Raw genomic sequence first — 12,818 nt, 5'->3', positions numbered from 1 at the left:
ATTAGAAGCGATGCAGATGTCACTTCACACTTCTGTGTACAAACCAACCCAGCATGCAAGCAGCTGAAAGGCTGATTACAGCACATTGGGAGTTTCTAGGCTTGACTGCAGCCTCACCAGTGTGTGACACATAGAGTGTAACTGCATGCACAGGGCTATCATGTGTTACCTTTTTCCTGTGCAGAAAATAAAACTAATGCATTGGTTTAAAGGTGTGATGGACCAATGTGATATTCTGAATTGAGTTCCTGCACAGGGAAGCCCAAAGGGCTTTGCCCCATGAGTTGTTCATCAAACCCATCATTTCTTTTCCAGCTGTCTGTCCTTGCCCCTGTGGCTGGGAGATGTGAGATGCTCTGGTCCTATGGGAGCTGTCTCCAAAATGAACTGCCTTTCCTGCTAAAAATGTACACTTCACTTGAGCAGGAGTGTATTTAGCAGGCTTCTCTCTGTGTTCCCTTCCAGTAATTAAGGAGCCATCTGCTGCTGGAAATGTCTATTCCATGGGGGAACACAACCTAGCAGTGTGACACCAGTGTTGCTTGCACTGGGCATCTTCACCTGTCCAGAGTGTTATTGTAAATAGTGGGTTTGCTGCACTTCATAGCCTCTGATGAAGATTTTAGAGCAAGACTAACACCCACAGGGAGCTGCAACCCCAGTTTTAAGAGTCAGGTCTGCCATGCTCCCATCATAAGAAAGAGTGATAAGGGGGAACAGTCAGTCATCCTTGGCCAGGAGGTGATTTAGGGAAGCAGGGCTATGGTGCTGCATGTGGGAAGTGTCTCCAGCTAGATTCAGCCTTTAATGTAGGAATCCCCAGGCTTTCCAAACCATGTCTGTGTCCAAGCACACATGTTCAGTGCTGAAGCTGGCCAAGAGCCAATGCAATAGATTGTGTGCAAGACAACAGTGGGTTTCAAAATCCGTGTCAGAAGAAATTCCATGCTCAGAACTGCAGAAAATGTCTTGGAACGAACAAGGTTAGAGAGTCACTATGCTTTTATTTTTTGATGTTATGCCCAGTTAGGCTCCCTTGGCTATTTAGATTTTGATCACTTAGATGTCTGATTGTATAGCAAGGTTCCCTTCAACCCCATAAAACTGTGGCCTGAAGCTCTCTAGACAGCTGTGACATTCTCAGGCTAATAATCACATTTGTAGCCTGCAAAGTTCTAACTGCATCAAAGACATTACAGTAATTTTAACACTGATCTCCTTCCTTCCATTTAAATAGTGTTTTAAAAGATGCTTGTGCATGGTTCTCAGCCACCTAATACTCCACCCACACTCAAGAACAAAGCCAGCGGCATTAAGCAATCAATCCATCAGGAGCTCAGACAGCTGCTACCTACCAGAAAGCTCCATTCCGTGCTTTCAGTGTCAAAAAGCTCACTCTCCATCTCTGCACGTGGGTACTTTGCAGAATTGTTAGTAGTAATAGGAATGTGCTAAAGGGTTTTCTTCAGTGCCCCTGTGTGTGGTACCCAGAGCTGGGCACAAGTTGGTGGTGAAGAAGGTGCAGAATAAGGGAGCAGAATTATTGTTAAAGGAATTAAACACATCCCCACACCACAATAAAATGAGAAAAGAGGAGCTATCCCTCACAAGATATTAGCCCAAAGCTTTCTTCCTTAGGTCAAATTTTGCAGTCTGACCTAAGGAAGTAGTGATGGATGCACAGGCATTTGCCAAGCATCCCACTCTAACATTAAAATCCAAAATTATTCTCTCATTCTTAATGCCTCTTAGATATTTTACCCACATTACCCATGTCACACGATCACTCTGGATTTTTGAGTGTAGCTCAGAAGCCCGTTTTTCTCCTCCCCCTCCCATCTTTTAGTAGTTTTCTGCTTCAAAAGAGCTGTAGCCCCACACAGTGTTAGAGGTGCCACACTGCAGAGGTGCTGTGCAGTGATGTGCAGAAGGGCAAGAGCTGCAGGGAGCCAAACGCTCCACTGACCTTGTGTTTGTGCTTTTTTTTCAGCGTGTCTGCAAATGATACATCCTCATGGTGAGTCACTCCGGCATGAAATATTTTTATAGGTTTTTGTTGTTATGTATTTTCTGTTCACAAGGTGCAATATCAGCACATAGACTCAGCAGCAGTGTGTGGTGTTTGTGCATTGCTGTGAGCTGGTACAACACAGTGCAGATGCCCTGAGTGGACTGAGTGTTGCCCTTTTGTATGTATAAGCTACTCTCAGAGCATCCTCTTTCCTGTGGGACTTATGTCAGCTTGCTTTATAGAGCATCTCAGGGCTTTTTTGTAATACAATTCAAAGATTTTATCAAAATATTTTCATACTGTGTAACACCATAATTCATATTTATCAGTTTTTATTTGGCTGCTTGTCAGAGGAGGTGTGAATGTGCCTCAGTGCTCTTTTCAGCTTACAGAGCACTGACATGACAAAGCCCATTAAGTGACTGATTAGAGAAGCCATGAGTTAGAACGGTTCCAGACTCAGGAGGCTGGGGAAGCCAGTGCAGAAGACAGGGTGAGCACAGGCTGAGGGGCTGTCAGCATTTCAGTATTGTCACCCTCAGCATGTATGGCCATTCTCTGAAAAGTGGCCTTTTTGTTGATGACAACCCTTTCTAAGAACTTGGTTTACATTTCCAATTTCCAAGTCCTCCTTTAGAAACTGGCACCCATGAGCCAGAGTCCACAGCTCCTTGCAGGTGTTGTTTGTCCCTTTACCAACACAGGCTTTGAGGGGAAAGAGAAAAAGCTTTTTCCTGAGAAGCTGGTTAGCCTCAGAGCAGGAAGTGCAGGGCATGGCAAAACTGTGTTCTTCCAGTAACTGGGAAGTTCTGCTCTTTCCTTGGCTGCAGCCCCCCAGTGATGACACGAGTGGCGCTGAAGATTGTGACCCCTGTCATCATCACTGTCTTTGTCCTGGCACTGTACTTGCATGCCCAGCAAGTGGAATCCACTGCAAGGCTTGATTTCCTCTGGAAGCTTCAGGTTAGTGGGTGTTGGCTGTGTGGGAGGATTAGATGTGGTCTTTGGCATTAATATAAAACTACTGAGCTGTTCACTGTCGAGTTGAGGAGTGTGATAAAGTGCCTTTGAATTTAATCTGAGTCTGGCTTATAACTGGGCATGCTAATAATGCTCTGCTCTCCTCTGGTACTTTGCATACTCTGTGCTACTCATCCTAGTTATTTTCTTCAACCCCTTTTTTCCTTTTAAATGCACTTTGGATGGTCTCCATGGTAAAGGGTTATAGATCTGAAGGCTGAGATTAGGGCAACTGAGCCATTACTGCTGCAGGAACATGTAATATAACACAATTTATAAATATAGGAAGCTTATATTCACTGCTGAATTGTTTCCCAGAGTTCAGTGAGGTTTAGTTTGCTGAGTTCAAGGGTGTGAAAGATTCCCATTTGCATTTTCATTCACTTTCCTGTTAAGCAGTGGGAACTGGCTCAGTGTCCAGCCTTCATTAGCTCCCAGGCAGCAGTACTGGATAACCAACACACTGTGGATAATGCCACACTGTGCTCCTGTCCCTGGGTTCACTGTTAATGTTTTCACTACTTGTGCCCATGAGGGATGCTGGGGCATTGTATGTGATTCTCAAGCAAGCAGGACAGGCCTGGGCTCTGTCCAGCACTCATGGCTGGGGAGGCCACAGGACTGCAGGTTTTATTTGGATTTTCTACCTTCTGGGTGGCAGGACATCATTCTAATTATAGGTCTTTGTGGTTTGAGTACAAGGCACTGAGGAAACAACAATTAATTAAACCTCTTTGGGAAGCAGATAAAGACTGTAATCCTCATTTATAAATGGTAAAACAATGGAAGGGGTGAGCTGAGTGGTTACCCAGTTTAGGCCTCAGAAATACAATGCTGGATTCTGGCATTATTCTCTGCCTGCTTTTCCATATGTGCATGCACATGAAGAGATGGAACATTTTCCACTGCAAAACACAAGTTTCTGCATCTCTGGTTCTGCTCTCCTTTGCAGTTTCCCCCCTTCTATTTCTGTCCTCACTGCAACTTAATTTTCAGCTTTTTTCCCCCTCCCCAGAGCAGCTACTGAAGTATAAGTGCATGACTATGTCTCCCCCCTAAACTAGGCCACTGAGGAGAAGGAGGAAATGGAGGAGCTGCAGGCCTACAACAGACGCCTCCTCCACAACATTCTGCCCAAGGATGTGGCAGCTCATTTCTTGGCTCAGGAGCGGCGCAATGATGAACTGTACTACCAGTCCTGTGAGTGTGTGGCTGTCATGTTCGCCTCCATAAGCAACTTCTCCGAGTTTTACGTGGAGCTGGAAGCCAACAACGAAGGGGTGGAGTGTCTGAGGCTGCTCAATGAGATCATTGCTGATTTTGATGAAGTAAGTTGCAAAAAATGTGGGTGAGCAGAGCAAACTGAATCCACGGGTTTAGGTGGGCTTTGCTGAGCTCCTGAAGGAAGGTGGTTTATAGAATCCTTGTGCCATGGTTCATTTCTCCTCACTCCTCTTCAGTTTTATTTTTTTTCCACATTAAAACCCCTTCTATTCCCTTGTCACTCCCCTGAATATCTAACCCCTTTTCTTCCTGTTCCTTGAGTAGTGGAGACTCTGTCCGCTAATTTTAATGCTTGCAGCAAGGCAGGACATGTGGCATCTCTGTGTTTGTCAAGGTTTATTTGCTTCTTTTGCTCTTGTGACACAGATCATAAGTGAAGACCAATTCCGGCAGCTGGAGAAGATCAAGACCATTGGCAGCACCTACATGGCTGCCTCAGGCCTCAACGATTCCACTTACGACAAGGAAGGGAAGACACACATCAAAGCTCTGGCGGATTTTGCCATGAGGTTAATGGACCAAATGAAATACATTAATGAACATTCATTCAACAACTTCCAGATGAAGATAGGTAATGTCCTTGTATTCAGAGGATTCCATGTAGGTAGTGGTCATTCTGAAGGGGGGATTTTATGGAGAGTAAAAACCACAGATGTTACATTACCCTGTAGAGTGATGTTTATTGTCTGGTGCCTAGTGACCACTTCAGCCTCTGTAAAACATCAAAGTTGGTTTTCAGGGTATAGCAGCATTACTGAAGCTCCCTGGGGAATTAGGAGCAGAGTAGCTCCTACCACAGCAAGTTCTCACATGGTGGTTGAGCATGGGGCTCATTTTGCCCCTGTGGTTCCAGCTCTGCCGTTCTTGGACATTTTCCAGTCAGGCAAAAAGAAGTGTGAGGATGTAAAGTGTGGTGTTTCTTCTGGAAGGCGGCTGGGCTGCTGCCTTGCAGGCCCTCAGGACTGCAGCAGGTATGTGCTGACTTCAGTTTGCTTGTTAGCCAGGTGGCAAACAAACTTTACCCCATTATCTGGCACTGGAAAGCAGCTCTGGATTGAGCAGATCCAGCCCAAGCTGCCAGTCCATTGGGCATAATGGATCAAAGAAGCCAACTTCTATTTTAATATTTCTCTCCCCACAGTTTGGTCATAGCTTTACATGTCAGGATGAAGCACAGCTAGAACCAGTGAGCCTCGGGATGGGTTTTTATTGCCTGAAAAATAACCTACCTCAAGCAAATGTATCTGAGATTTCCCCTCTCCTTCCAGGCCTCAATATTGGTCCTGTCGTAGCTGGGGTGATCGGAGCCCGCAAGCCCCAGTACGACATCTGGGGCAACACAGTGAATGTAGCCAGCAGAATGGACAGCACAGGAGTGCCTGACAGGATTCAGGTAAGGCATTCCCTGGAAAACTTACACTGCTAGCCCTTGTGTCACTTACACATTTTCAAACTTAATTAGAATTGGAATTTTGGTTTCATTTTATTCCTTTATGCCATACATTTACCTACACAGAATGGAAAGGAAAACCACCTATGTTTTTCTGGTGGTACCAGCAAGTTTTGTCTTTTAATCATGATCAACATTGCAACCCTTGTTTTAAATCTTGCACTTTAGATCTGGGTGGAAGTGCTGAGCTGAGCTTCTTTCCCCATGTGCCTCCCTGGCACTGAGCACAGTCCTGTCTGATCCCTGCTCATATGTGCTGCTCAGCTGTGTGTGATGGTTGTTTCATTGATTCAGATATTTCTGTAATTCACTTTGCTGCTCACAGTGCCATGTGTGGTGTGAGGCCAGCAAGGGTCCAGGCATCAGCAGGATGGGGATACACAACAGAGAAAGAGGATTGTTTAAGGGGCTAATGGGACCTGTCTGATAATCACACATCTCCTTGGCCTTCAGACGTGACCTTTCCAGTGATTCAGTTCCACTGTCCTGCTTTTGCTGAGCCAATGTCCACAGTAACAGAATGTCATTCCTACGGAAAATACTGAAGGGATATAAAAATAGAGCAGCTGATGTAAACCCCAAGAGGGGCAGCCATGTTGTTTCCTTGCCTGTCAGTTAACTGGATCAATATTTATGCAACACTCCTTAAGCTTCCCTACAAGATGGTCTGTAAAGCTACCTAAAAAGGGGTGAGAAAATACACTGTAATAAATAAACATCTCAGGAAATCTGGTCTTTAAACTTCAGTTGTTCTGCAGCACAAGTGATTCTTTTTGACTGGCATCTGCAGAGACAATTTGGATGCTGGCTGGAGTATTCCATTCGGTCAGTCTCTCCCATTGCTCACTGCCTTCTCCTTCATAAAAAACAACCCCTGACTCCTAAGCTGTACATCCACTGTGTAACTTTTAGGTAATTTTTGAGGATTTTATAGTAAGTTTGACCTGTTTTCCTACTGCCACTCCAGTGATACAATGAATGTATCTGGGTAGACTGAACTGAATGGTGTGGTTTTAAAAATGTGGCTAATTTGTTACACTTTATCCGGTGACCTCCTTGAAAAATGCAGTTTCCCCAGTTGTGAACTGCGTGTGACATCTGTACTTTCTCAGGTTCTAATGGTTGTGTTTGTTCAGCAGCTTGTGCCAGCCATTCAGTTAGCGATTGACGTGCAAACGTTGATTGACTTAAAAAAAACCAGTTGATCCTACTTTAATTTTGTTCATGGATTACTCCAAAAGCAGATGGAAAGGCTGTGTGGAAGACAAGGCAAGCATCTCTTTACTCTTGTTTATTCTGCAGGTAACCACGGACATGTACCAGGTTTTAGCAGCCAACAACTACCAGCTGGAGTACCGAGGGGTGATAAAGGTCAAAGGCAAAGGAGAAATGACCACCTACTTTCTAAATGAAGGGCCTCCCATCAGTTAGCACTGACTGCAGTGCCACACAAAGATGGATTTTGCATTACCCAGGATTGTGAATCAGAGAATCATTTTTTGGCAGTGAAGCTGAACACGAGGCGCAGTTGAAATTTCACCCCATGACTCTAGAGCTGGTATCAGCAATTTCTTTGGCCACCCATCATGAAAGACAAGAGAAAGAAACCACCTTGGAGTTGTTCCTGGCCAAGTTGACCAAAGATGTGCACTACAGAGTTCACAGATAAGACATGAATTCAGCATTTTTCAAAAGGCTGCTACCACAGGATGGCATAAGAAGCTATTTAAGTATTTATTGACGCAACACAACATTTACTTGGTTGAAGGAATGTATGATTCACTACAAAGCATTATTTTGGAATGGATTTGCACTCCCATAATGTTTCCATCCCATACTGCCAGCTATCTGAAGTGTACCACTGTGCTTTTATTAGCTGTTTTGAATGGGCTTTCAAAACTGACACCCACTGTTGCAGCACACAAAAAGGCCTTTTAGAAGGGCATTGGTAATGTTTTAGTGTGAAAAGACATTATAGCCTTGGCCCCCTCTTCTCCCTTCTTCTCCATGACTAAATGACTGCTCTTCTGAGTGGGGCTGGCACACCTGATGAAGGGGAAGATCAAGATAAAGGAAGATGGCTCTACAACCATATTTATTAAAAAGTCGTCTGTGCTCTTCTTTGGTATCTATCAGTTTACATGGGAAAGACTAGATGTAAACAAGAGACACTTTGTGGGGGGAACTCCCCTGAAATTTGTTGTGGGTTTTTTTGTATTTTTTATTTTGTAATATTGAAAACATGGAGATCTAACAGATATACCAAATTCTATATTTTGTAAATTATATATAAATTAGAAGGCAGGCTGTCCACACCGAGGTGTGGGGGGAGGTGTATATAACCTGTAGACTTTTGTGTAATTTTTTTCTGCATAATACTCTGAACACAGACTTGGCAGTTTTCAGATTATCACTATACAATCAACCAACAACAAACAGGTGAGTTTCCAGGCTGAATCAGATGCATTTTAATATGAAAATCCAGAAAAAAATCTACAACCCCAAAGAAGAGGAAAAAACCCGCGGTAGTCACAGAGTTGTTCCATGCAGCATTCCAGCAGAGGGTGGCGGCTTCCCAATGGAAACAGGACCTTTGAGTTTTAGCTACTGAGATGGTATTTAACATGTCAAAAAGAGCTCTAACCAAATCTGCTAACTCTTAACAGGAGCTCTTATGAGAAAAGGAAAAAAAAAATCATTTTTCGTAGATGGTCTTAATAGAATCCTGGTGATCTGAGACTTGTCTGACATTGTAACTGCCATGTGACATTACAAGGAACCATGTGCTGCAGCATCAAGTTGACTTTCCTATAGTAAGCACTTATTTAAACTGATTCACAGATTTTCAATTTTCAGGAATTAGATGATCTTCAAAAAAGATGATGATGGCAAGTGTGTATAGAGGTGGTTGACCTTAAAATAGTGCCATTGATACTGTGTTGGGCATCTTCATCACTCGTGGGGGGTTTCTGAGTAGTTCACTGTTATCATTTATGTACCTTTTCTAACTATTAAAGAAAAATCCCTTGGTATTTTATTAAAAAAGAAAATAATTTTAAAAAAGCTATATTTTTTATATTCTGTGAGGGGAAAGTTTTGATATTGAATTTGGCTATCACTAAAAATTACTCCAATCTTTTGACATTTAATAAACTTGTTTTCCACTCTTCTCAGGGCAGAATTATTGTAGTACTAACAGCATAATGATTGCACTATGGTGGTGGCGATTTCTTTTTCCTACTCAACAATGAGAATAAGTGAAAATCCATGGGCCTGTCTTAATTAATTTGCTCTATTGCTAAGCATGACCCAAGCATTAAGCCATTTAAACATGAGCTTAAATGGCATCGCCCCTTCCCTTCTCCCTTCCACTAGGAAACATCTCTGAAAAGTATAGTATATTGACTTCTGTAAAACTGCCAAGTCTGCCCTTGTACTATACTTTTGCTCCTTTACATCTTTCCTGGTTTGCAAAATACTTAAGTTGCATCACGCTGTTATGCCTTTCTCCCCTTCCTCCACCTCCCATCCCCTTTGTCCCTCACTCAGTTTCATTACCTTCATGCCATACACTTGGTTTTAGGTTTGCTTTCTGCTTTCCGAAAGTCTGCGGTCTTCTTAACTTTTGATTCATCTTATGAAGTTGTGTTGTCAATGAAATTTCAAGTCCCCAGTATCTCTAGCTGTGATTGTTGACAGTGTGTCATGATCATTTCAAGGGGTATTCACACACTCTTTACTCTGGATCTTGCAAAAATGGATACAGTTATGATTTCCCATGGAAATTGAAATCTATTTAAGTAATTTAACTATATTAAACACTGTTTCACTGGTAAAGTGTCTCTGTTTTATTTTAGCTGCATCTGGCTGGTGGGATCAGACATAAGTTGTGTAGGAGATGCTGGATCTGCAAATAGAAACATCCAGGTCTTGTCTGGCATTGATGGATGCCCTGGTGCTGTGCTCTGCCCAGTTACAGAGCCCCAAGGGCTTGGCTGCACATGAAACAGCCCCTGGCTCCTTCTTGTACACACACTGCCCTTGGAGTAAGTCTCAGGGCAGCAGACAAAATTACTGGCATGACTGAACAGCTTAAATTTGTGTGTGTGCATCCTGTTTAAAAAAAAAAAAAAAGTTTGTATTTTAAAAAGCACATCACCTTTGCCAAAGAATTCCCCAGGTAGCTCTGTACTTGTCCTCTCAAGGACACTGGAAGGGGGCAGCACTGCTGCCACTGCAACATTTTCAATCTTTACAGGTAAAAGTAAATGCTACACATAACTGGACCAATTAACAGGAGCTTGAGGTAGAGCTGAGAAACAAAACCCTGCAGCTTCCAGCTGACTTCTTTTAGTTTGGAAGACACTACACAGGCAGCCAAGAACCAAATGCCCTACAATCTGTTACGAGTTAGGAGGGATTTTATGAGTGTACTGAGAACACAGCTGCAGGAACAAAAAGCCATGAAGCATTTAAGGTATCAGTCTTTACCAAAGTTGGTGGAGAACTATTTAATTTCTATGCTTTCATAAATAATCATACAAACAGCAGTTTAGGATATTACCTGATGTAAGCAAAAATTTTTTTAACTACCTGGATAAGGGTATTATTCCCCAGGGGAGGGAAGGTAGGAGTCTCCAATGCTGTGCCCTCTCATTTCAGTTACTGCCCACAGACTAGCTGAACAGTTTCTCCAAATGCATCTTTTTCCCACACAGAAAGCATTTTGATGAATTTCAAGGTGTTTAGCCACTTCTCCCCAACACAGATCTGGCTACATCAAGTATCTGCCTGCACTTAACAAAATGATACACTTGGGACACAGTGAATTTCTTACTCGTGTGTCCTGAACAGCAAATATCCCCGGCCGGGCTGCTTATGTGTTACACAACATCCGTGGACACAAGCATCTGGCCAAAAAGTATGCCCAGAGGCAAATACTTGCATTCTGTTAAGCTTCTCAACTGCTCCTCAGGGCACCATCACTTCTAGACTGAAGTTCAGGAGTTGTCACAGAGAGCAAGCTTGGGATGCTGCTGTGAAAAGGGCAGCTCAGCTGTTTTAAGCTGAAAAAGCTCAAGCTTTCATGCTCTTGACCCCCTATGTCCACAGCCTTTCAACTGCAGGAGCAAGAAGGCTCTGTGGAGGTTGTGGGGAGGACTGAGAAAATTGAATTTCAGGCAGGATGGGGGGCAGGAGCAGCAGCATTCTCCTGCCACTTGGGAGCCAGGCAGTCTCCTGTAAAAAGCAGAGTAACATATTTTCATTTCTGTCCCTGAGCAGCTCTCAGTCCCCACCTGCACTGCTGGGGTCAGCCCTGTGCCGTGGCTCCCGCTGGGAAAGGGGAGTTACCGCAGCGGGAGAGCCCAGCACTGACACCTCGGAGGGGAGGCTGGGGCAGCACAGCACTGCCCTGCCAATAAAAAACTCCACAGGAGACCAGCTCGAGCGAACTGCCCTGTAAGCAGCTGGCCCCAGAGATCCCTTAACACAGAATTTCAGATGCAAATAACTATTGCCATCTACTGGAAACAGCATTATATACATACCTTGTGTAAGTCAGTCAGTCAGTCAAGCCTTTGGTCATTCCTTCCTGAAAGCAAATACAAACAGTGGCACCTTACTCAAAGATTAATCTGCTATTGTGGGTGTTGGATGAACCCATTCCAACCTTCAGAAGGTCTTCATAAATACAGCATGAAATGGGCTCTGCTTCTACTAAATCCCACAGAACAATCGAGCTACCATGAAAGGGCCTTCTGCAATTCAAACTGAAGTAAAGCCATGGTTCAAGAGAGTAATCAACATTCCTGAGTTCACGTTCCTCAGTCTGGCAACTCAAGCACCTGGTAAAATCAGCAGGGAAACCCCTGCTCTGAGTGTTGTGTTTGTATAAGCAAATAGGAAATCCTGGGAATTCTTAATAAATTTTCACCTCCAACCTGGCCTGCTGTATCTTGGTTCTCATCTCACACCAAATGTCAGCAAGTTCTAATATTACAAACTCAAATATGCTAAGAAGCCATGCTTTTAGCACCTAGTAATACCACGTAATGAAGAACAGTCATGCTCATTAACTTTTCATTGTGAAATGGGATTTTTATCAGTGCTATAAAAACAAGCAAACAAAACCCCAACTGTTTTCTGTTACACTGACAGTTGCATTTGTTCATTATACCTGCTAGTCAGCAATTAGTTTAATGCCAGCATAACTGGAATGGAATAATGGCTCCAGATGCTATGACAAAGGAAGTTTTCATACCTTAAAAATGTATCTTTAGGAAGAGCAGGAAGGGAAGGTGCCTCAGAGAAAACAAAATTCTCTGCCAACATATAAACTGAAGAAATGATAGAACATTCTGTATGTGCACAACAACTCAAGTTAAAAAAGAAGCAGTACTTCAGGCATTCATAGTAGCTTCCCTACCTATCAATGAAGGAGAAAAGACAGCTATAAGGATTCTTCTAGATGCTGTAAGTGAAATGAAACCTGGTTTTATGCTGAAAACATAATAGCTCTCTCTTTTAATCTGATTTTAAATGGAAAAGGACTGCTCTTCACCTTTTCAGAAAGGTGCACTGAATGCTAATACTAGCAATTCTTGGTGCTAAGCAAAGGCTGTTTGCTGCTCATGTTCATAAACATGTTCTTCTCTGGTTCAAAGTGGGGAGGGAAGGGAATCAACTGCCAAGCACCAAACCTGGAGCCTGCACACCAAGGGGTCTCCAAGGGCTTCACCTCAGACAGCAGTCTGAGACACACCTCTTCAGTTCCCACTGCAGTTTCATTCTCTACTTCTTCTTGACTGTATTTTGCACAATTTTCTTAACTAATTCCCCATCTACTTAAAAGGAAAATCAGATACCCAGTTTCTTTCTTCTTGGTCATAAACTATGACACTAAATTACTTATTTAAAACCATAACATTTTAGTAATTTGCCTGGACCACCATTTCACAGCAGAGCAAAGCTCTGCCAATTCCCAAATCCAGCAACACAAGAGCATGGCAACCTCCCTGCCATTAATGCTTGATTACAACTTGTAGATAAAAA

At 43.2% G+C, this 12,818-nt stretch overlaps 1 protein-coding gene across 1 annotated transcript in view; it reads left to right on the top strand.

The window, feature by feature from the left end:
• The window catches only part of ADCY5 (adenylate cyclase 5), a 204,614-nt gene extending 195,012 nt beyond the window's left edge, over positions 1–9,602 (top strand). The window contains exons 16-21 of the mRNA XM_085066957.1: positions 1,991–2,017; positions 2,842–2,974; positions 4,096–4,359; positions 4,682–4,886; positions 5,584–5,708; positions 7,068–9,602. Of these exons, the coding sequence (XP_084923083.1) occupies positions 1,991–2,017; positions 2,842–2,974; positions 4,096–4,359; positions 4,682–4,886; positions 5,584–5,708; positions 7,068–7,196 (883 nt within the window). The 3' untranslated portion in view covers positions 7,197–9,602. The remainder of the gene's footprint in view (positions 1–1,990; positions 2,018–2,841; positions 2,975–4,095; positions 4,360–4,681; positions 4,887–5,583; positions 5,709–7,067) is intronic.
• The last annotated feature ends 3,216 nt before the right edge of the window (positions 9,603–12,818 follow it).

The sequence above is a fragment of the Lichenostomus cassidix genome, chromosome 7 (assembly GCF_008360975.1).
Source record: "Lichenostomus cassidix isolate B80296 chromosome 7, HeHo_3.0, whole genome shotgun sequence".
Taxonomy (NCBI): domain Eukaryota; kingdom Metazoa; phylum Chordata; class Aves; order Passeriformes; family Meliphagidae; genus Lichenostomus; species Lichenostomus cassidix.
Note: the sequence above shows the minus strand (reverse complement) of the source record. Positions and strands in the feature narration are given on the sequence as shown.